The sequence below is a fragment of the Pempheris klunzingeri genome, chromosome 12, assembly GCF_042242105.1.
Source record: "Pempheris klunzingeri isolate RE-2024b chromosome 12, fPemKlu1.hap1, whole genome shotgun sequence".
Lineage (NCBI taxonomy): Eukaryota > Metazoa > Chordata > Actinopteri > Acropomatiformes > Pempheridae > Pempheris > Pempheris klunzingeri.
In genome coordinates, this window is record NC_092023.1 from 26,331,259 (window position 1) to 26,355,803 (window position 24,545).

At 40.9% G+C, this 24,545-nt stretch overlaps 1 protein-coding gene across 3 annotated transcripts; it reads left to right on the forward strand.

The window, feature by feature from the left end:
* Nucleotides 1–4,911: 4,911 nt before the first annotated feature.
* Nucleotides 4,912–23,978, forward strand: blnk (B cell linker). 3 transcript variants are annotated; one of them, XM_070840809.1, is made up of 24 exons: nt 4,912–5,035; nt 5,263–5,325; nt 12,467–12,513; nt 16,056–16,121; nt 16,653–16,699; nt 17,566–17,609; nt 17,689–17,809; nt 18,042–18,145; nt 18,341–18,413; nt 18,493–18,576; nt 19,093–19,118; nt 19,274–19,302; nt 19,434–19,490; nt 19,610–19,637; nt 19,745–19,796; nt 20,020–20,080; nt 20,176–20,203; nt 20,354–20,384; nt 21,940–22,015; nt 22,160–22,188; nt 22,324–22,379; nt 22,477–22,560; nt 22,650–22,805; nt 23,504–23,978. In XM_070840809.1, exons 1-24 carry the CDS (start codon nt 4,967–4,969, stop codon nt 23,618–23,620), a joined length of 1,548 nt encoding a protein of 515 aa, XP_070696910.1. In that variant the 5' UTR covers nt 4,912–4,966; the 3' UTR covers nt 23,621–23,978. The 3 variants fall into 3 exon arrangements, with proteins under 3 accessions (XP_070696910.1, XP_070696912.1, XP_070696911.1); XM_070840811.1 differs by lacking the exon at nt 12,467–12,513 and having other exon boundaries at nt 4,956–5,035; XM_070840810.1 differs by lacking the exons at nt 4,912–5,035; nt 5,263–5,325; nt 12,467–12,513 and adding an exon at nt 15,463–15,589.
* The last annotated feature ends 567 nt before the right edge of the window (nt 23,979–24,545 follow it).

The window sequence follows — 24,545 nt, forward strand, 5'->3', positions numbered from 1 at the left end:
ACACAGCAGCAGTACAGCAGTGATAATATGTCATCTGTAAATATACAGATAATATAAACACATTAGTGATGTTCTTATGTCTCTTCTATGTCTCTTTTTAAATGTAAGGTACGTTGAGTTTCTCTGTAATGAAATGTGGTTTATAAATAACGTTGCTTTGCCTACACAGCCAAGCACATCTGGTACCTACAGATACCTCTAGGTTGGGGTAAATCCTTTTGTTGAAATCGCACCAGGTGGCAGCCATTTAGGATTACTAAATAGAAACAACTAACATAACCATAACCAATCTTCTCACCGATGATCTCGTTTACATGTATTATTGTATTAAAATGTTTCATAACCAATTAAAACTCATCATTGAAGGTTTAAGTGCAAATTTGAGGTTCTTCTACCTTATTTCTTATTTGCTACCTTAAAAACAGGAACTTTGTACCTTTTACTCCACTACAGTTACGAGTTACATTTCAAAATAAAGGTGTCATACAATGGTGATCTTATAGCATTTAAAATATAATTCATTATTGTAGAATAACGCAGAATAATTGCAGTAAAAAATGCCTCTTTAAAATCTACTGCGGTGTTACGTATTACATGCTTACGCACCTGTGGAAAAGGAATTCTACAGGGTTGTACAGAGTTTTACCTGAAAAGTTTTGTCAGTGCACAAGCCGTTGCCTATCAGCGAAAATTAATATCAGTGGTATCAAACTTTATGCTGACAATGTTCAGCTGAAGTCATGTATGTCTGTGGAAAACATGTAAATGTGGTTGCATTACCTCAGTGTGTGGATTTAAACACAAAGACACAAAAACAGAATGGAGGACAAGTCCTCCCCACAGCGTTCAGACAGCCTCTCACTGCTGACATAGACTGTGTTTATCAGTGCAACCATACTCGGCCACAGAGAATACAGGATTTTAGCAGATGGTGAAAGTGCTGGAGCTCTGCTACAATGTGCCTTCACTTAGATTTCAGTCACTCCTTTGTGCCTGTCCTGTGTATGAGCACAAGCTGCAGTTATTGCCTTTGTCATGGCTCTAAAACTGACACCCAGAGAAAAGTTTGGTCTTGTTTTAAACCAGAGCATCTGCAGATTAAGGTCCATACCCCAGATACCCAAAGCTGTAATAAAAAGAGAAATGAAAAAAGTGAGTTTAATAAACACCCTGTAAGTCTTGCAGTGGTTGTAGGTTATGATTGGGTCATTATGGTTAGATGTAGATGTAGAGATCGCCTGGTAGAGATCTGCATTCTACTGATCCTTTTAACATGGTGGTAAGTATTGTATTGTTATAGAATAACCTACCCATGGCTACTGGTGATAAAGTACATTTTGATGATAATGCTTGTTAATTTAATTTTTGTGAAGGACTTTATTCTTGCTTTATTTCAACTTTATTTCAAGTAAAGGGTCTGAATACTTCTTCCACCACTGAAGAAAACTATAGAATAATTCCATTTAATGGCATCATGCATATAGTGGAGTAAAAAGCATTGAGAAATGTAGTGGACCTAAAGTGTCATTAAAAAAAAGGCCTAGTGTCAATCTTAAGTCGATGCTAATATTTTTGTACTCTTGGAGGCAGCAGAACAAGCTGAAAACAAGCATCTGACCTGAATCGCCTCATAAAGTGGATTTGGGTAGCGGGTTAGCGTGCAGGTGCCCTTTCAAACACATCCAGCATCATTAGGAGTTGTGTTTCTGGCAGCTCGAAAATACTGAATTGTAAAAATATGCCAATTTTCTGTTTACATAACCACCACTTCACAAATTTAGTGCAACAAAGTTCCCTATTGAGGAGAAGCGCTCTGTGCATTGCTGTGCCTTCATCTTGAGTTTAATAGAGTGCAGTGAATGAATACTGGGGTCCTGTCAAATGCATTCTGACAGATGTCCATCCTGAGAACCGGCTATTGCAGGCCCACAACCTGACATATATTAGTGTCATGTGCAGCTTCAAAGCAACTTTTGGGAAAACATAAGATAAAAGCTGGATGATCAGGGGTGAAAAAGTGATATTAAATGAAATCCTCAATGCTTGCTACAGACATCATTGTTTTGACACCGCTCTTTTCTTGTGTCAGTTTCCATACGTTGTTAAAACATGCCAGGTCCAGTATGCCCTCTGAATTAAATAGCCTATTCTGAAATCAATACTCAACAGGGCATCAAAAAGGGTGGAAAGAGCACAATCTAAAGGTAAGTCTTACCAGCCAGTAGCCGTTTTGTATCATCAATATTTCAGGTTGGGAACACTTCTTAACAAAGTAAAAGGCCGTACTGAAGAATACTCCACTAACAGAACACCGTCAGATAGAAAGAAGTAATGGTCTCCCTTTACTTTATTGGATGTACTTCTTCATTAATGTGCATGTATTAAGGACGTGCATGGCTCCATTTTAAAGTTTTATTCATTATCCAGGGAGTTTTCAGTTTGCTTACGGGTAATGTGAGGATCAAACAAATGCGCACTATTACTGAAAATAATTGGAAAATGTAGAAAATGAAGTACTTCCAATCTTACTTCTAGAAAAAAGACTTTCCTGTAGTTTGAGATAAATGACACAAACACTGTTACAGACCACAAAGGCTCCTATTCGTCATAGTCATCCTCAGTTCCTGCTTTAACTGAACAGTTCAACGTTTTGGGAGAAAAGCTTTCTTGCCAAGAGTCAAGTGAGAGGATGGATGCTGCTCTCATGCCTGCACATTATGCTGCATCCACATGGATCCAGACAGAAGGTAGATGGCAAACGAAAGCAGGACGATAAAGCTTGAGGCTGCCACAGAACACTGGCTGTGGTAATGGTAGATGGCATTCCTGTCCAAAATCAAAATGTTTTATATTATGGTCTGGATGAATACTTCTGATGATTCTGATCGGCTGCTGAGTGTCCGTTAAGTAAGGGATAATGCCTGACCGGGTGTGATGTAGCTCCTTCACATAGGGAGAAAATATATGCAATAAATAAAAAATAAAAAAAAGATAACTTTTTGTATAGGCTATGTGAAAGAGACAAGAAAGAATGTGTTTGTTAGTGAGCTTTAGAGGTGCTGGTAAACAGGATAGCGTCATGCCAGTCTTATGCTAAGCTAACTAGCTCATCATGGTAACGTGCTCATCATGGTAAATGCTAATGTTGTTCTGTTGTCTGTTGGATGTGTAAATGTTTGCTAGCAAGTTAATCACATCGACATAGAAGATGATAATATGTCAGTGTTGTGTTCACAGCTTGTGTTCGCTGCCCTCAGGAGGCCACAAAGGTTTGAGAGCTCTGATGGGGGAAGCCCTGGTACAGAACGAGGCACCACAGTGACAAGCTAAGTGGAACGTGTGTGCAGTGTTTGAGCTCAGCTAAGCTAGCTGGCTGTTTGTGGCAGCTTCGTATTCCCATCTAGAACGGCCACAAGAGCCTTTCCCCAAGAGTTGAACATTTCCTCTAATGTCTCTGAGCCTGAGACATCAGGTCTGGATCTCCTACAGGAAGCACGTGCACCAGGTGAAGCTGCGTATGGGGGCCATGTTTGGGCTCTTCAAACAAGGTGTCAGGTTAGCCAGTTAGAAATCAATGTGGCCAAGACAAATGAATTATTTACCGACACAAAACAAGATCTAAAAACAGAGCCAGTTTCACTTCACGGCCAACATGTTAAAACTGTGGAAAACTTTGAATTCTTCGGTACAGTCCTGGACTTTCAGGTTAGCTTCTCTGAAAATAACGAGTGTATTTTCAAGAGACGCTCGCAGGGCCTGTGTCTTCTCCGGTGGCCTCGGTGTTAGTCAGCAGGTTTTAGAAACAGTGTATAAAACTACTGTTGACAGCGCACTTTAACTTTTTCTCTTTGTGGCTGGTACAGTCACCATGACTGTGGGTCTAAATTAAAAAAAAATTACCCAGGATTGTGTCAGTGGTGATGGAAATAGAGGGCAAACCCTAAAAGCCCCCGACTCAGCTGTTCACAGAGAGAACAAGGAAGAAAGCGAGAAGTATGGTGGCAGACGGCTCCCATACCCTCTTTGGCCAGTTTAAGCTGGGGGGGTGCCATAGAGTGTGTAGAGGGAGTGAAGGTGAACTGCTTTTAATTGCTTTTAAATGTGTGATTTCTATTAATTGTCTCCTTGCTTTTTATACTGTTGTTGCTTGTTAATGGCGGGCCTAAGACAAGTGACCACCCTGGTGGACAGTGAAGATATTCTATTCTATTCTATTCTATTCTTACTCACACCGAGCAGGGACTTGTACATCAACAACAAAAAAACATTTAAACTCTTGAATTTGGCAGTAGCACTTTGTTGTCATTAATACTACATGGCTCAGTCTGATAAAACAGGAAAAACCCATTTAATTTATCATATTTTTAGATCTCTCTTTCTCTCTGTCTTGATATGCCTGATCACAGTCATTTTTCTTTCATCAGAAATGCCAGTCAACAAAACAACACCCAATTTTCTGAAAATTTGTGAAAGCTGAATGAACACACTCTGGTGACTCACACATCATTTGACTTTCTTTGAGATAGCACAGCTATTACTACCATTTCAGCAATCTTTGCACCTAATATTGGAGTGTGAGTAGTCTTACGCCTTAAATATGTGCGAGAAATGACACACTCTGACTGACTGGAAATGGAGCGTGGCCGAGCTAGGAAGTAAAAATCAAGCCAGTCTCTATTATGACACTTTTATTTCTTAAGACACTGAGGAAGTCCCAGCTTCCCTTTTTTGATGCCTCAATGCAATCTCTGTGACAAGTTTAGAACATACAGTCTGAAAATTGCCATATTTCTTATGGATGAGGGAGACGGAAAATGCATGTTTGTTTTAATGAGGTGACTTCCCCATGTGTGCTTCTCCATGTTGAAGCTGGCTGGTGTGTTGGAGCCGCGGTGCGAGACGGGTCAGTTTATTACTGTACTTCCCAAAGCACACTACCGCTCAGAGGTTCCCTGGTGAGAAAAAAATGAACTTGCCGTCCAGAGAGGAGTGCGAGGGCTGGGACCAGGCGCAAGTTGCCTTCTTTATGTGTAAGGTGAGTACAAGAAAAATAGGAGACAAAATAAAGTGCTGCCAGAACTCCAGTGGATGGTAAGATGCCATGTTGACCTAGTTTCTCATCACTTAAAAGTTCGATATTTCATTCTAGCTAAAGGTATGAGGATCATGTGGAATCTCGTGTTGAACTATTTCTCTTCATACATGCTGTCTGTTAAAATAAACAGATCATGGCGTAAATCAGTGTCTGTTTACTGCCCTCAGAACAAAATGCAAGAATGTGCTGACACCGTAAAAAGACTGAGAATTGATGGACAAAAACTTCTGGTGAGTCAAACCTTCACATTTTCCCTCTTTCACCTGAATTTGTCACAAAATACTCGCTCTTTCCCTCTTGCAGTTGTGCAATCTACTAATCCGTTCAGGATCATATCTGGGTTGTGGTTGTGTTCAGTTTGTTATTCTAATTACATCAAAATGGAAACATCCTCCCAAGCCATTATTATTATGATTATGGTATTAAAAACAGCAGAATAATTACATTTCCTAGAGCTATTTGTGCCTGATTCGCTGAAATAAATTTAAAAAAAAACGTAAAACTTGGTCTAAGTCCAGTTCCAATTACAATCCCAATCATTTGTAACCTTTTAAAGTCAAACATGTTTGTCTTGTTAAGACATGGCTGAATCCCAAACCTTTAAAAATGACCTTCCATGAATGAACTGAAGAATATACTTTATAATGAATCTTAAATTGTACTGCAGCACTTGCAAGTGTCCAACGTTGAGAAACGTTCGGGGAGAGTTTACAGGACATGAAACATGGCTGGTGTGAAGTCATTCGCTTGTATTACTTCCCACACACTTTCAGTGTGTAATCAGTGGCCTCTCAAATATAGAAGTGAGTAAATCAGCTGCAACTTCTGCTTTGATGTCGCTCTCGTTGCTTTGCCTCCATCATCCACATTGTGTGTACAGTCTCTGAGGGCCCTGTGATGTTTCTGAGAAGCACGCTGACACAATGAGTGCAGGTGAAAACTGTTTGTGTGTCGGCTTGGGAGAGAGTAAGAACTGTGAAATGAGACTCTGGGCTAATAAAGCTGTGATCCCCACTTATTTAAGTAAGTATCATTAAATCTGCTTCTGTCACAAGAGGGTGGAAACTGTTTAAAGAGGATTTTGTGCAGTGAAATAAGTGAAGCATGGGTTCACACCGTCCTCAGTAATACCTCCTGCACTTTGGCATGCCTGTAGAGGTACTATGTGCATTTTTTAGAGGCCACTTCCAAACACTTATCGCCACGAACAGTCTACTGTTCCATCTTAGGTGGGGTGTTGCATCACAGAAATATTTCCTCTATATCTTACAGGGCTATCTCCCCCAAAATGTGCTCACTATGGATTTTTATCAGTCAAAATAATTAATGTTTCAGAGCAGAGGCTTTGATGTGCAAGTTACCAGAGCAGATCTGAAAAATACATATACATACAGTGTGTGTATCGACTGATAGGCCCCGTAGGGACAGATCCAGTAAACACACCTGGGCTCTATTAAAAGCAGAATATTTTCAAGAATATTTCACCATGGTTGCACTGCTGGCTACTCACCCCCTTAATGCAAACACCTTCAAGGCTGCAGAGTCTGACATAGTCATACACATGCACACATACACACACACAGTTGAGATCAGTTCAAATTCTTAATCCTAGTTATGTGGACTTTTGTTTGCTGAATTAGATTTTCAGTCCACCAGAAAAAAAAATGGAATGGATTTCCATAATATTTTGTACAGACATACGTGGTCCTCAGAGGATGAATCCTATTGGTTTTTGTGCACTGGCTTATATCCTGTTCATTCAATACTACATCCATGGTGGATCCCTCCTTTTTTCTGTTTTTGTGTCTGGTGCCATGAAATTTGTTATATAGATAATACTGCCCCCCAAAGGATGAAGCCTAGTTAGTGACCCCACAACTTTTCATTTAGCGCCACCTGCAGATTGTGATTTTTATTTAAGTGACATATCTTAACATCTACCGGATGAATTGGCACAAAGTGTTGTGCAGAAGATGAGTCCTATTCACACTGGTGGTCCCTTAACTGGCCACCATACTTTTACTGTATGCAAACAAGATCTACAAAACTAAAGACTTCCCCATTAGCTTCTGCTTCGTGCTTATTTGCTAATGTTAGCATGCCAGCAATCTAAACTAAGACGATGACCCTGGTAAATATGATTAAATATGATATATATCCCAGTCTGGGATGTAACCCGCCTCTCCCGCTGGGATTGGCACCAGCCCCCCCACGACCCCTAAGCGGTACAGACAATGGATGAAAAAGTTCCACAAACATGATTCATGTGGTGGCATTAACATACAAAAGTGCTCTGATGCGAGCAAGTCTGTCTCGCTAGCCTGAATATTTTGTTTATTTCAATTTAACTCGACTTGGCTCATTTTATTAATAGTTTCCCAGTTTGTTAATGATTGATGAAAATGAAATCTGCTTTCACAAGGGTGGAAAGGCATTGATTTTTCTCTGCTTTTGAGAGAGGGCATGATGGAACGCATTTGAAAACCTCTGTGTTAGCTGATGGATTGTTGATCAGTGTACTGTAAAGAGATAGCCTTGTCTGTACGCAAAGAGTGATTTGTCTCTTTGTCCTTGTGTGTTCTCGTACCACGTGCTCACCACATACCACATGCCATGTGTGTGAGACAGAGCAGTGTTAATATTTAATCTGCAATCTGCACCCTCATAGATTCTTGTTTTGACATCTTTAGCTCTAAGAGGTCATTACTATACAGGCATTTGTCAGTTTTATCTCTTATTGATGAAGTGAGTTTCAGTAGGTGGCACTCTGCCTCTTCAGTTATGAGTGTTGTTGCTCATTCTAACTACCCAGTTCCTCTTCTATTTTAGACAAACAAGCCTCTGTTGCCTCTGGCAGCTAAATGTGGCTTCCTGTTGCAAGAGGGTCTTACAACAACAACTGTAAGCTTTGATGCTCTGATGCAGGTGGAATCACAGTTGTTTTAGGAATTAGAGTGAAACAAAACAGATATTTACTTACCTTTATATTTCTTTTAACTACAAGACCCCCTCCACTCAAAAATATGTGTTTGCTATCAATACGCTTGGTTTTGTTTGCAGAATAATGTAGGTCTGCTTGCAAAGTTTGACACTAAAACGTTGTTAGTATATAATCCGAAGGGGGATCATTTGTCTTAAAACAAGCACAGATATGGATCTGGAGTCAGACTCAAAATATTATCCAAATTTTATATATTCCTGAATGTCTTAAAACATGTCTAGAGGGGATCTTTAAATGTATAATATGTCTCCGCAGCAGCACCATTAAGACGCATTCCTGATAATTTGTTATACAAGCAACGTTTTTCTTAAACCTATGTAGGGCAGACGCATGCCTTCGCTGCAGTCAGTCTTCCAGAAGTGCAGCAGAATGAAAGAATAATTGTTTATGGTAAGTTCTGTTTGACTCATCAGTGGCTCAGCATTAATTAAGGGCAGAGAGGGCCTATACTGTGGGCTCTGAATGTCATCCAGCGAGCGTGCTGCTGCTGAGCATTGCCTTTGGCTTACTTTGCATATTCATATGATGTTTATACAGTAGAAGGAGCAAAAGTCATAAAATCGTCAGTACATAGGTACAAGTAAGTAGGCAACGCAGATCTAAACTGCTGCCATAAGACAACATCAGGCGCTGCTTCAAATGCAAAATGCATTAACACCTACAACATCTCCTCGTCATTTAGTGGAAAGAGTTTTTTTTTTTTTAAAAAGGCAGTCTAATTCTGTCTAACACTGTCTGCAGTGTGGATGGGAATGACAGGCAGTCAGCACAGCGTAGATAAAGGTAATCTCCATCTTTTTGATGCCATGTTTGCTCACACAGGTAGACAGGTTAAAAGAGATATGTAGTAGATCAAAAGAGCTGTCAGCCTGGATCTTTGTGACGCTGCCTGTGTGAGGACACCACTTTCAACTCCTGTGCATGACATCGACACTGCAAACAAAGGCCGCTCAAACTAAAGGACAGCCCATGCACTCATATCTACTTTGCCGTTGGTATCAAACATCTGCCGTGGCATGCCAACATACAAATGATATGTGCTTAGCAGACAAGGTTTGTGGTATGATTAAAAGGAGAGAGAAAACACAGAGTACTTTTCAACAGAGGTTAGCGTCTAATGCAGTCTAACTGTAGTCTCACTAAATCTAATTTGAATTTTTACACATTTCCCTTGTAATGGATAATGGAGGAAACAGAGCATAGTATTAGTATCTGAATGGAGACTTGAAAGAGAAAAACACCTTAAACCAGAAGTCGCCCTGTTACACTTGTGGTTTTGGAACATTTAATGTAGATTTGTGAACATGTGGAAATGTCTCTGATCTAATGACGAGACCTCGTGCAGCTGCTGTGAAAGAGCCAAAGGTAATTTTGTGGGCATGTAGCTGTTCTCTCTATCGTGAAATGAAACTCATTTCAAAGAAAAGCAGTAACAAATGTTCCATGCGTCAGCCTCTCTGCTTTCTGTTTGCCACTCCGAGAGAACAGACAGCCATATGTGAACGGGAACAAAAGGTGGTCGTCCGTGCGTCTGTTTCTGGGTGAAGCCGAGTCAAACTGACACAACTCTCGCTCGAGCTGCAATATGTGTGCACTTGCCTGGTTATGTGCTTTAAACTTTTGCCGTGCCCAGAGCTTTTCTGAGTGTAGGTCATCTTCCCCGACATCTGCAGAGATGTCTGACAGCAAAGACCTCTTTGAGATCTGTCGGTAGGCTGTTTTAGGTACTTTGATTTAAAACTGCTCTGTGTGGAATTTTTACATGATTATAATATCTTTTTAATTATGTTAACGGAATAATTCTAGATTAAAGAAACAGCCCTGGTGATCTGTGTCCCACCCCGGATATCTTTTTAGCCATGCTGTAAGCAATGACAGCGATGGATTCAATGGATTGCCATGAAATTTGGAGCAGACATCTATGGTGTCCAAAGGCTGGATCCTAATGACTTTGCTGGGTTCCCGGCTCTGAATCTAGCACCTGCAGCTGGTCAAATTTAGAATTCGTACAATACTGTGTTTTTGAGACATCTGCAAAACAATTTACAGCCTTTACCCTGGCTGTATGTAAGGGATAACGCCCGAGGAGGTGTCCATTATCAGGAATTTATCGACCGTTTGGAGGCACAGAAATGTTCAATGCATAGCAAAGTCCATTTATTCCAGATTATGGACACCTGACCATAATAACGGTGATCGTTAATGTAAACTGTTCAAACATGCGATCAAAGAGTGATGACGTGATCTAACGTCTCAGAGAGTTCAGAAGGGATCAGTCTACTTCCTGCAGCTTGTGCGTCTCCCTCTTGAGGCCGATGAGATGATTCATTTAGAACGCTGAAGAGAACGTGGCACTGAAACTACTTTGTAGGTTTTTACACCCAGCAGCCAATCAGATTCAAGTATTCATCCAGACCATGTGTAACTAGTGTTTACTGCTTATTAGCAAATCTTGGCGTAGTGACACACTAAAGTATGACGTTGAACATGGTAAACATTATACCTGCTAAGGAACAGCATGCTAGCATTGTTCGTTTCTACGTACAGTATGACTGAATGTACGCTTAAAGTCTTGGTTGCAGTCTCAGAAATTCTAATATGGTGGCTTTAAATCAAATAGGAAAAATTCAATAAAATAATTAGAACATTTCAGCTCAAACTGCACCATGGAGACCGTTTCTGTTCATATATGCTAATTAGTCCACATGTAAGTTCTAAAAACATTTTAAAAAATGAAGATGAGATTGAGTGCTGTTTTGAGCGAGGACTCTTGGTCTATAGTACAATGGAGAGGCTGCAGCTTGTAGAGTTGTTGTGTCTCATTTGAACGAGCACAGACACTCCTATAAATAATTCAATGTGGGAGCAGTGCCTGAGAGTATTCACTGGGGCAGACTATTTGATATTTCATTCGGTGTCAAAAGGCTAAGTCTGATTTTATACCGATACCTTTTTTTCTCCTGTAAGCCGGGGGGATGATCAAGTGTGTATCTGTGAGGCCAAGGTTCAGTTCTTTGAAGGAGGTAAAGCCTTTCATATTAAGTGATCTCACTTTCTGATTTACAAATGATTAAATCACAAGCTGTGCTCAAAGGGCTTTCACTATATTACAGGCTTATTCCTGTAGGTACAACATGCTTTTGTTGCACCAAGGTTCCCATATTCACACACTGGGGCAATGTGAGCTGCATTATCAAGCTCCTCCATGCAGAGTATCTCATATAAATCAAAAACAGCTTTGAAAATCTGCAATATAATCAACTGTGCATCACTTGTTTCACAGGAGACTTCACAGGTTTTACATATTATTCCAATCTAAATTAATTTGCCATATTAGACTCTTACCTCATACATTAGCGTCTTGTCACAAGCCTCTCTCTATTTGTTCTTTTGACACCTTACAAACTTAAACGCACAACAGCTGAACTTCCACAAACATTTGTAGTCATGGATCTTCATTACATTACAACAAATAGAAAACAGAGAAGAGACAGAGCAAGAAACGACCTGGAGAAATGAATTATGAATGAAGGGGGGGAATACATAATTTAGCGGGATTTGTTGCATATTTTATGGTAATCATTTCCTTTCATTTACGAATCACAATTGCCGTTCGGCAAAGCAGACATTAACTGCAACAATAAATTGCAATGCAGCGGGCGGCCAGATGAACTCTTTTAAATGTTTGATGATCTGTGAAGTTTGAAGCTGATACAGTGGTCTTCACCTGAAGGTCAGCGGCCTTAATGCACAAAACGGTGGAAACTAGCCAGCAGAATACAAAACACAGATTTGTATCATTCATGATGTCACTTCATGAACTGTTACCCACCAGTGTGTCTGTAAGTCACTCATACATCACTGCCTGAAATGCATTAAATACAGTACATTAATACGATGATTTGACTTTAATGACTTTAGTCAAGGTACCAAACCTCAGCAACTTCTCAGTGGAGTTTGTTTTTGACAATGCAGACAACTATATGATTCAGCTGCTTCTGGATGTTAGTGTGTGCATTTCTGTGACGTCTGTTCCCATCTCCGGCCCTGCAGCTGCCATGTTTTGTGTATGAAATAATAAAGTAATGTCTCTTCTTTGGTTTGGTTTGGTTTAGCAGGTTACAGAGACACACTCTGATCTGTTGAGATAGCCCCTGTAGTGTACTGCTGCCATCTGCTGTTACTTGTGACGCATGACTATAAATGTATTTGTTTTGCAGCCTTAATACAATGACTGCTGGAACGCGTGCTTTCAGTGAAAGTGACACACTTGCAGTATCATGTCCGCTAGCAGGACTCACAGTGGTTTGTGAATTTGTCCCTGACTTGTCACGATGTGTTTACAGCTGATTTCTCTGATGCTTTCACAGAGCCTGTCAGACAGTGACATGAGCAAGTTTAGTCTCCTCTACCAACCGTAAGTATGATATTAATCATAACGACAATGGTGAAAGATATGTGACAGCACACTGGGGGTAAAGGGCTGAAATATAATCTATGCAATACATAATGGATACAAGTACCTCAGAAATACATACTGTGTTGATTTGTGTGTGTGTGTGTGTGTGTGTGTGTGTGTGTGTGTGTGTGTGTGTGTGTGTGTGTGTGTTTCATCAGTTATCATAGTGTATTTTTTTGTGATTATTTTCTTTGATGTTTTGTTTCATATATTTGATCATATTTGTCTTAAGTTCATTTTAGTAGTAGTAGTTTAATTTGACTATATTGACAAAAAATAAAAATAAAGACATTTCTTGTTTACTTTTAGTACACACCGTTGCCCATAAAGTTGGAATCAAATGTTTTTTACCTCTTCTCATGAAATGATTGTGACAGTGTGATTTATTCTTGATAAATAAAGTTTATATCTTCTCAACTTTATTGATCAAACTCTTCCAAACATATCACAGTGAAACTTAAACCATAATTAAACCTTTGCAAACTGCGTATTCAGGCTTTAACAAAATTGGGGGTATTGAACAATTATTCCAACTTTATGGGCAACAGTGTATTTTGATTAGTTTTGTAAGTATGTAATATTACAGTTAGTTTTTTTTTTAAAACTTTTTTAACTAAAATGTATTTCCACATGTAGGTTTAGTTTTTAGTTTAGCGTTAGTAAATCAGCCTTATAACCTTAGTGTGCATACAGTTTGTTTGTCCTTGTGCACACTTACAGCTGGATCTGTGTTTGCGTATGCAGATGTGTGTGGAGAGGCTGCATGACTGCACCTGCACATTTGTCTGTATGTGTTTATTCCTGTCTGTGAGGTATGTCCCCGTTCATGTATCCCCATGTGAGTGTGTGCGTGTGTGTGTGTGTGTGCGTGTGTGCGCGTGTGTGTGTGTGTGTGTGTGTGTGTGTGTGTGTGAGTGAGTGTGTGTGTGTGTGTGTGTGTGTGTGTGTGTGCATCACATAAGCATGCCAGACAATATAAAAGTAAAATCAATCAAACTAAACCTTCATTAGCAATATATGTGTATCAAATTCAAATGGCATTTTTTATTGACTATGTGTAATTAATGATTGATGAATTAATAATGAAATAAAAATACATATTTCTGATTGCAAAAAAACAATATTACATTTCTTGTTATCATCAGCTGACAGGTGTAGTCAACGATTCTGGAGAAAGGTTGTTGATACTGGGCTGAATAGCACAACAAATACACCCCTCACTCATGTTTCGTTACTATCATCAAATCATAAAAAAATTCAAAAGCGAACTGTTTTGTTCGCCTCGCTCCAATGGAATGGAAAATGGACTGTACTTATGTAGTGCCCTATCTAGTCTTTTCCCACCATTCAAACACTACACTCACATTCACCCACTCACACATCATTCATACATGGGATGGTGGGAGGTTGCCAATCCTGCTACTAGGAAGGAAACTATGGAAAGAACATTCACACACAGTCAGGAAATGTAGGGTTCAGTGTGTTGCCCAAAGACACCTGGATCATGGGATCAAACTGCCGATCTTCCGCCTGATGGTCAACCCGCTGTGAGCCACAGCTGCCATTTTTAAGACCATTTCACATTCAGTGAATAAACAACAGAAAATAAACAAAAGAAATACGAGCAGTAACTAATAGTGCTAATACACATGTGAAAACTCCTAATTTAATTTTCATTTTGTTGTATAATCTTCTCAGACTGTCAAACTACAGTTCAATTGAATTGAATAATTTCAGTGTTATATTGTCTCTCCTGGGCTTCTAAACATTTCTCCTTCTTGTTCCTGTTTTTATGCGGTTAGCACTTGTTGAACCAAAACCAGTCATGGTTGTACCCACAGCATGGGTACAGCTCTACTTATGGAATGAACAGGAAAACACTTATTTCCCATAAGCGTGTAAGTAGTTTCACATTATTTTCCAACTGAGCGTCACTTGACGAAATAGTGACTAAAGGCCTTTTCACTCATCATGACTCATACACAGTTGGTTCCATAAAAATCCACAACTGTCTCTTTAATTCTTTTAATTCTTGCACAGTATGGATTTTTCTCACCACACACAGCTTCCTAGTTTCTCCTCCTCAGCCGTGGTTGACTGTGATCATGGTGGAGATGACATTTATTCTCACAAAACAATCCCCATGGTGATCACACACACAGTGTGGTGGACCACATTTATAGAAAACACCTAGGATTACAACGCGGTACTTTCCATGACACACCATGCGTGACCTGTTTTACAGCTAAAAACAGACAGTGATGGATTGACTTGCGCCCACCTCATACCTCAGCCACCAAGATGTGATACTCAAGTGCTGAAATGTACGTGTGAAAAAGGTGTCCCACAATAATATGAGAAATGAAGATAAAGATAAAAGATAAAACTGACAGACAAAGCACACAGTTAAAGAAATAGAAAATTAAATAAACATAATATACACAGGAAAAACCTTATATAGACAAAAGAAACATTATATACACAAGTAATACAATAATAATAAAGAAACAACAACAGGGTGGGATGGGATGGAAACATTATATGGATTATGTATTTTCTTGTGAGGACACTTTTAAAATAGCTGCACAGCGCTTTGCACGCCGTGGGATTTAAAGAAACTGAAGTCAATAGAGACGTTTGTGCATAACTTGAAGGATTCGGTGACATCATTCAGGAGATGAGTAGATAGTAATCAGCAGCAGAAGGAATTGAAGAGAGTCAAGAGACATGTGATGCAAGAGGTTTGTTGAAAGTGGGTTCGCTGCAATGTCTTTTTGGGTGAGTGTGTGTGACAAGGAGAGTGGAAAAGGGAAGTGATTTTTCTCACAGAGGCTGGCTAAAGTGTATTCCCTCCCTTCTGTGACGAAGACATGACTTGAGGCCAAACACAGCGCTCATTTGCTTTGGTGCAAACAATCTGGCAGCACAGACTTACTGCATGAGAGGAATGAGGCCCAAACATGTAAACTTTAGGATTAAACATGAATATGGATACATTAGGTAAACTCGCCGCTCCTGCTACAGCAAAGATTCGGTAAGAAGTTCAGTTTTAGTCGATATTTTGCCTCCAAGTGGACAATGACATAGTATCACTCTTTGCTAGTACTTTTTAATATCTATGTAATTGTCTAAATTTGCCGCCGTGGACAAAAACAAAACCACAACTCCCTCCATTTGTGCATTATAGTGTTAGTAAAAGCATTGTGTTACGTCTGTTAACTTTTTTAAGCAGCAAAAAAAAACCTCATGTCATTGTCAGCACTTATTTTTGTATAAAAATCAAATCAAACCTTGCCAGAAAATGGATGTAGCCTTTATGCTTGACAAAATGAGAAGTGAACTGAGGTGAATATAAGTGATGTGAATACTGCAATAGTCTTTTCAAAGTACCTTTTTAAGCTGAAAAATGACAGTGACTACCTTTGTTCGGCTCACACTGCTGCAAAATTCATTCTCTTGGCTTGTTTCTCAATTACAAAGTCAAATTCTGTGTTTTCCAGGCAGCTCCAGAAGATTGTTCAAGACATCAAGAAAAATGACGGCGGCTTACTGAATAAACTGAGAAGGTCAGTCTCTAAAACTTCAAGCTAATATTATGAGTGGAACAACACAGTGGGACTCAATCAGCCTAAATATATAGACTATATATAATATGTCAGTTTTTAAGTAGGCGACAACTCTCTGAGAAGTCTGGTGTACACGCATCAGTGGATAATGTCAATTCCTCTTTCACAACTGTTGGAATGAGAGAGAGACCCGCAAACTAAAATTAACTCAAACAGATGGCTGCTCTCTCACTTTCCTTTCCTGACATGAGTCCCCCTAAGGTGCAGATGGATAGATACACCAGCGACACATGTGGTACAGAATCCATTCATTCTCGTCCTGTCTGGTACATATGCACATCAGTCTGCTAACTGCGCTTCTGTAAATATAGACCTTCCACTCGTGTACAGCGCAGGTGAACTGGGCCTCTCACCAAGACAAAGTGTCATTAGTCAATCACAGTTCCACAATGTAAATCACAGTTCATGTCTTGTATCAATCTAATCCATGTTCAGTCATTCGTTGCCTGTCCGTGTCTCTCTATATGGCAGACTGAAAAGCAAGCCACTGCCAAAAGTACCTGCGAGGGATTACAGAGGTAAGAACTGGGTCATTATCACAGGTGATATAACCACGTGAATAAAAGGTGGAGAGTGTTGTACAGGTATTTAGAATATCTTTGTTCAAATCCACCTTATTACAATGCTCGTATGGCAGTAGCCCTGAGGTGGATATCCCCCAAAGTTACCAAAGTAAAACAAAAAAGTCCCTCTTTGTGCTGCTATCCCACCACCGAACGCTCAGCAAGGAAACATGGTGGGAAACGGAGGAGATTTCATCCTAAACGGAGTGTAAGTTTATGATGTGAAGCCTCATATCCTGGAATGTATTTTTCAGGACTGTGGATTTTCTCAGAATCACTTACAGTGGAATGGTGTTACTTTAGGAGGGGAATCATTGATTATTATGACAGTGACCTGTTACTATTTCAGTGTATGTGTGGCCACATGAGTAACAGTATTGTGCTCCGATCTATAGTGTTTAACCAAATTTAACAAATAACAAATCACTTTTTTTATCCGCTGGAATAAAAGCACATCAGCAAAGTCTGTAAGTAAATCTGTGAAGAAAAGTAAATATCACTTCACCTGTTTCCAGATGTTGTTTTTGAGAAACGTGCCGCGCTTAATTATGTGAAGCTTCTGTTCAAATTGCATCATAAAAACAGTGATTAAATCACTTGTTGAGCGATTACTCACTAGTTGAAGAGATGAGGAGCTGCGCTCCACTGGTTCCCCAACAGAGAACCTGACTTCTAAAATAAGAACATGTGTTCTCACACCTGCTCAGATGAATCCAGTGCTGATTTCTCAGGTAGCTGGTTCAAACATGTGCTTTTACATATTAGGGCTGCTTCTGCCATTTTCCCCTCTTTATAATGACATCCCTGTGGATTTTCTACAGATGATGGCGGGGAAGGTGATGACCAACTGTCTGAACCTGATTATGTAAGTTGGTGAAATGTGAATTTTAAGTAATTTAAACTGTTGATATTTGTCTGAAACATTACAAATATGTCGCTCCCAGGATAATGACATGTACGATGCTCCGCATGAGGGCCACGAGGGCAGCTACGAGCCTCCTCCCAGCCACATAGTCCCCATCACAACCCCGTTTGCTTCCTACCCGAGGGGGGGGGAATATCTTGGTCAGTACAGTCATTACACAGGAAGACATATTTTTATCTGCACTGTGAACTATTCTCCATAAATGGCTAAAAATATAGCTGAGTGTTCGCTCCTAGTTTCTATATCCTCAAAAGCTTTGCACTCTCCATTCATTTCGCCCCTTCCTTAGACACTGTGGGGTTAGAGCCACTGTAACAGTGGGCTGCATGCAAATGCTGATGTCCTCTTTCTGCTTCTGCTTCTCCTTTTCAGACAACCGACACAACCGACCCCAGCGACCACCCAGGAAGCCGCTCCGCCCATGCAAAGCCTCCAAGCAACTGCCCCCCGAACCCACCCACGTGGGGAGTGATGAAGTAAAGCAACTTTGATTTCCCACCTCGACCTCACATAGATACTGCGCTGCCGGCCCGTGCCATGCTGATTCCTCCACAGACATTACTGTGTCTTGGAGAATTTCGCCACATCCTGTGTTGGTAAATACTTTCCATTGAGCGTGGACGGCTGCCATAGCTGCTTTTTCACAATGTGTCGTCTTTGTTGTTCTGTAGGAAGACTACATCAACCCAGACGGCAGCAATGATGATGACAACTATGTAGAACCTGCAGATAATCCACCCTCCAGTAAGATACACATTAGAGAGAAAGACAGGCCTGCTTCTTTAAATATAATAACAATAACAACCACCATGTCTCTCCACAGATTCTAGGATTCATGATGGATGCAGAGCAGGGAGAGACCATCCCATGCTGCCTACACCTTTACCAGAGTGTCCGCCTAGTCCTGGTGGGTACAGCCATACTAACCTGCACTCATCACAACTCTCTTCAGTCAAACTCTGTGTTGAAAGTGTTGTTGTTGTCACTTGTTGTTAATGTGTTACTGTCCAGTGTACTGTGTGTTTCCAAGCAGTGACGTTCCAAGCAACGTCCGTGCAAACAATCCATCCAGCAGATGTAGTGATATTTCACTGGATAAGTGAACATTTTTAGAGTTTATCCTCTGGGGATCAACCCATCCAATAGTTGTTGTGATATTGCAGTCTGGACCAAAGTGATTGTCCGGCCAGCGTTGTCATCGTCAGAGCCACGCTGCTAGCATGGCCAAAGGCAGGTGAAAAGAGGCCTCCATTATGCCTGTAGTGTTGAATGAATAGCTTTATAAGCCAACACATGGGAGGCCTTTGTAACTACACTACAATTAGAGACAGTCAAAAGCAGTAAGTCTAAGAGCAGATACTGTTGTGAATGTGGCTGTTGTGGTTCTAATGTGTGCCTACATTTGATTTTGGTTATTTTTCAGACATCTATGAAGTTCCTGATGAAAAGGTAGGCTGTTTACATGTGTGTGTGTGTGTGTGTGTGTGTGTGTGTATATATATATACATATATATACATATATATATATATCACATCACAGCTATTCCAAGTATTTTTGGCACATATGTAAGTGGAATTCACTGTGGTTCATCATATCTGCACAGGAGAACTCATCATCTCCTCCAGGAAGCAGGTCCGTTTGAGAATGCCTTTAATTAAGCTCATTTGTGTAAATACATCGACAAACAATATAAAATGGCAGCATTTTACAAATATTTCTGACGGAGGTTTGAGACTAATCATTTCCTGGCATCTACCTTGCAGACTATGTCCGATCCCCACAGCACAGTCACATTCTTTACCGCCGAAACCCAGCCCCAGGTAGGACTGACAGCATTTCATTTAGAGGACGGGGAAATTATCAGCAAACTCTATTGTGACATTATTACATTCCTATTACAATACCATACTAATAATAGTGAGTTGTTTATCTTTTTCAGATTGAATACGAGAAGATCTCCTGCTCCTGTAAGTGATGGAAAATGGGCTGAATTTCATTTAAAAGAGAAAAGCTTTGCAGAGATTTGATAGATGCTGCACAGTTAGGAAGACTTATTGCTGTTGGGATTTTCCAGATCCAGGAGCCCACAGGCGATGCTGAATATGAAGTTTGTGATCCAAACGACAGTGAGTTTTAAACCAGGCAATAAGTGAATTGTTCTTCCCCTTCATTTTTATTCAGAAAGAGTCCTACATGAATCATTCTAGCATGTAACACCACCTGGAGGATGGCCAAAAATAGATTTCCCTACAGTAAATGAACAAGAGTAGCATACGACTGTTTACCAAAGCTAACAACGGTCATCGCTAACTGGCAGATCACTTATTGTTGCACTGCTTGCTCCTCTAGGGCCTAGTGATAAACCTGCGGAGGGTCCTCCTGTACTCCTCCCCAAACCTTTGCCCAGAGAGTAAGCTTCACGTAACTATTTACATATTACTGCCACCTGTTTAAGCTTTAAAATGGAGTATCTGATGGTCTCATCATCTCTTTTGTTTCTTCCAGGAGGTCACCAAAACCACCTCTAAGGCCGGTAAGAACATCAGAGACTCAAGAGATCCTTGTTCCGAATAACTCCTTAAATCATCATGACTTCACTAACTGATGTCTGTCAGCATCATAGTACGTGCTTTTGCTCATGATGCCGAAAATCATTAAACTGTTTTTTGTTTTTTTTTTGCAGAGGCCAGATTTTAAACCGAGAGAATTTGAAAGTAAGTGTTCACATTAATTAAGAGAAAGCACACACACACACACACACACACACATTATTAGCCACATCTGAGTCTTGATGAAACATTGTCTAATCCACCAGTTGGTGAAGTTCTTCCCTGAAACACAATTAAACCTGCATTGAAATGTTACCTTAATCTTCAATGTGAAGGAAAGGCCACTTATATACATACATACATACATCAAAGCTATGAAGGAACACATATGGAGCTATGTGGTAAACATAAAAGTGTTAAAGGAAGCAGAATATGTCTCTTGGCATCCTCTCAGTCAGCTTCATGAGGTGCTCACCTGGAACGGTTTTCCAACAGTCTTGAAGGAGTTCCCAGAGGTGCTCTTCCTTCACTCTGCAGTCCAACTCATCCCTAAACCATCTCAGTGCGAGTTAGGTCATGTGATTGTGGAGGCCAGGTCATTTTGACGCAGCTCTCCATCGCCTCCCTCCTTGGTCAAATACCCTTTACATAGCCTGGAGGTGTGTGTGGGCTCATTGTCCTGTAGAAAACCAGATGATGGTCCCACTAAGCCCAAACCAGATGGGATGACATGTCGCTGCAGAATGCTGTGGCCTTGAATTTTGACAGCATGGCACCACACTATCACACCTCCTCCCTCCATGTTTCATGGTGGCAACCACATGTACAAACGTCTCACAAAGACATGGAGGCTGGAACCAAAACTGTCAGATTTGGGCTCATCAGACCAAAGTAGAGTTTCTTCGCTCGGGCAGTTGTGCCCTCCTCAGTCTTCTTCCTCAGTAGTGGCTTCTTTGTAGTAATTCTATCATGAAGGCCTGATCCACACAGTCTCCTCTGAACAGTTGATGCTGAGATGTGTCTGCCACTTGAACGCTACTTTATGTGGCTCTAATCTGAGGTGCTGTTCATTTGTTTTTTCTGTGGCTGGTAACTCCGATGAACTTGTCCTCTGCAGCAGAGGTAACTCTTGGTCTTCCTTTCCTGGGACAGTCCTCATATGAGCCACTTTAATCATAGCAGTCGCTGGTTTTCACAACTGCACTTATTGATACATTCAAAGTTCTTGAAATGTTCTGGCTTGACTGACCCTCATGTCTTAAAGTACTGATGGGCTGTAGTTTCGCTTTATTTATTGGAGCAGTTCATGCCATAATATAGATTAGAGCAGTAGTCGAATAGGGCTATTCACTGTGTACCTCTGCACAACACGACTGATGGACTCAGACACATTAAGGAATTCCACAGATTGACTCTTGACAAGGCACGAAGCTGTCAAAGCTGTCATCAGAGCAAAAGGTGGCTACATTGAAGAATCTAACACATAAAACACATTCTGGTTTGTTTAACACCTTTTTGTTCGTTCCATATGTCTTCCATCGTAGTTTTGATGTCTTCAGTATTCATCTAAAAAGTAGTCATTATCACTTACTGTACAGATTTTCCACATTCAATCTCTTCCAGTTTAAAGGGTATATAGTAAGTGTGTGTACAGTGTAAGATTTGAAAGAAGTGGAAAAACACTATTTTTTCTAACTACCATACGTCTGGATTTCCACAGGCCGCACGCTGCCTGTGATGCAGACTGAGCAGCAGCCTCCAACAAGAGCTTTTACCCTGGACATGACACGACCAAAGTAACACACACGGTTTTTCATCATGCATAATATCTACGCTGAGCATACGCATTTTTAATTTTCCTCAGCTGAGGAAAGTTGCCTTTAATGGCAGCGCTGCGCTGTGTATTCACTGCTCTCTGCTCTCTGTGGTCTCTCCTGCAGGATTCCTTTTCAGCACTTTACCTCCCTCAGTAAGTGCAGCTCCCGCTCGTGTCTCACAGCAGCTTATCAACCATATGCACACATATAAGTTTTGTACAAAATGTTCCAGTTCTGGATTATCAAGCAAAAACACAATTACAACGTGTGTGTCTGTGTTGTCCCAGAACCTGCCGAGAGAGGAAGTGTTCCCACTAAAAATGGGTCAATAGACCAAGATATGGTACGCTCTTACATTCTGATGAAAAGATGAATAAATAACTTGACAAACTACATTCTTGCAGTATACCCAGAGCTGTTTTCCATTGACTTTATTTTAGGACGCAAACGTCTACAAGAAATCGTGGTATGCCAGCACATGTGACCGCAAGACTGCAGACGACGCCTTGTTCCGCTCAAATAAAGTGAGAGTGTTGTTATTTAGGAGAGCACAGCCATCCAAATGAGCCCCCCCCCCCCTGCTGGGTGTGACTGCGAACGCTCTCTGTTTCAGGACGGGGCGTTCATGGTGAGGAAGAGCTCCGGCCAGGACGCACATCAGCCCTACACATTAGTGGTGTTTTACAAGGGCAGGGTGTACAACATCCCCATCCGCTTCATACCAGCCAGTCAGCAGTACGCTCTGGGGAGGGAGAAGAAGGGGGAGGAGGTACAGTGGGGGACTCTTCATTATCCTCATTTTGACTGACTCTCTTTGGCCCTGTGGTTGGTGATGAGATGGCGTTTGTGAGGAGTGTGTAATGTTTGGCTTAAAGCCCAGTGTGCTTCCAGTGTGTGTGAAAGGAGCCACGTTCTCGTCCCTCTGGGCAGACGTGCTGCCGTAGCTGCTTGTCTTGTGTAATGTAGAGTATGATTCTGAAGTCAAAGCAGCTACATTCAGCCAGCAGTGACTTCAATATCTACACCTGTGTTTTTCCATCTGTGTCTTGTTAAGATTACATATGCACGTATATCCAGTTTTCAGTGGGAAGGCTCATTAACTATCCTGCTTGAGCTCTCACTGTTTGTGTCTGTTGTAAATGAATTTGTTTAGAAGTGTACTTTCCTAATTTCCCTTTGATGGGAAACTCTGCAGCTTTCGAGCCACATAAACACTGAACACAGGTGGGATGTAGGCATGCAGAAACCTGAGGGGGAAATATGGAAATTATTCAGTATTTTAGCTAAAAAATGCAAAACTCCATCTTCTAATTTAATGGGCAGTAACCAGCTTGGCAGAAATATGTTTATTAAAATTCACCTCCACCATTTTTTACATCTTTTACATTTGAAAAGTGTATTTTGAGCATTTTTCATATTTTATAGATTTTTCATTTGAACTTCATCGCCATCCTTGTTTTCTGGCAGCATTTCAGCAGCGTCTCCCACATCGTCGAGAACCACCAGAGGACCCCCCTGGTGCTGATTGACAGCCAGAGTAACACCAAGGACGCCACCAAACTCTGCTACCCTGTGAAGCCCTAGGACACCCCCACTGATGGTCAACAGCCAAGTGATTGGACATGTGCATCCCAGCCCCTGCCCCCCCCAGACTGATCACAGACCTCATTATCTCACGCTTCTCTCCTCCTCCGCTGTTAATTCGAGGTCCTGTCAGAAGGAATGTGTGCCGGCCATGCAGAGCTTAAGACAGAGGCTTTTTAACGTCCATGTTATGTGGAGGCTTTTTTTCATGCTGTGTGTGTAAACAGTGGGAGGAAGGAGCTGGTGGTGGTGTAGCTGGTAGACAACTTGTTTATGACAACAATAGTTTGGGAGGCCAAAAATACAAGCTTGTATATATTGTTTTAATAAAACTCTTCTCTTGTGCTGTATAACTCAACTTACATCTCCAGTCGTCACAAAATGCCACCAGGAACTGACAAACTGATTCATTTATTTTCAGGTCAACAAGTAATGCTATCAGACTCATGCACATGTTGTTGCATAACAAAAAAATCCTAGGCACTTGGTGAAAATTCTCAGGTCATATTTTACAGTACCTCTATCTGGACTATATACAATTATAAATCTTTTATCTAAATTGAAAAAGTATATATATAATATATACAGCGAGTTACTGAAACTGAAGCGTGCGCTCCAGAAACAGGGAGAAACATGCGCAATATCAATATACAGGACAGGTGCATCTGTCCAATGGTCCTTGACTAACACACACAGACACACACAGGAGCCGCTGTTCCCTGGCCTGAGAATACTGAGGGATCAGGGCTGCAGAAGGAAATGTTTAGCCACAGTCGGACATTGGTTGAGATTGTCAAAGCCTTAGGCCTGTTAAGGTGAGGTAACGGGAAATATAAGTTCTCCTTCCATAGTGCAATTAAAAGATGAGATTATCATTTCAAGTCAAAAGAGGGGAAACTCATTGGGGGGGGGGGGGGGGGGGGGG

Excerpts from the sequence above, each read along its gene's own strand:
- blnk (XM_070840809.1), top strand. The coding sequence starts at position 4,967 with ATGAACTTGCCGTCCAGAGAGGAGTGCGAGGGCTGGGACCAGGCGCAA. Across the intron at positions 5,326-12,466 it reads TTGATGGACAAAAACTTCTG|AGCCTGTCAGACAGTGACAT; the intron begins GTGAGTCAAACC and ends ATGCTTTCACAG. Across the intron at positions 17,810-18,041 it reads GAGGGGGGGGGAATATCTTG|ACAACCGACACAACCGACCC; the intron begins GTCAGTACAGTC and ends TCTCCTTTTCAG.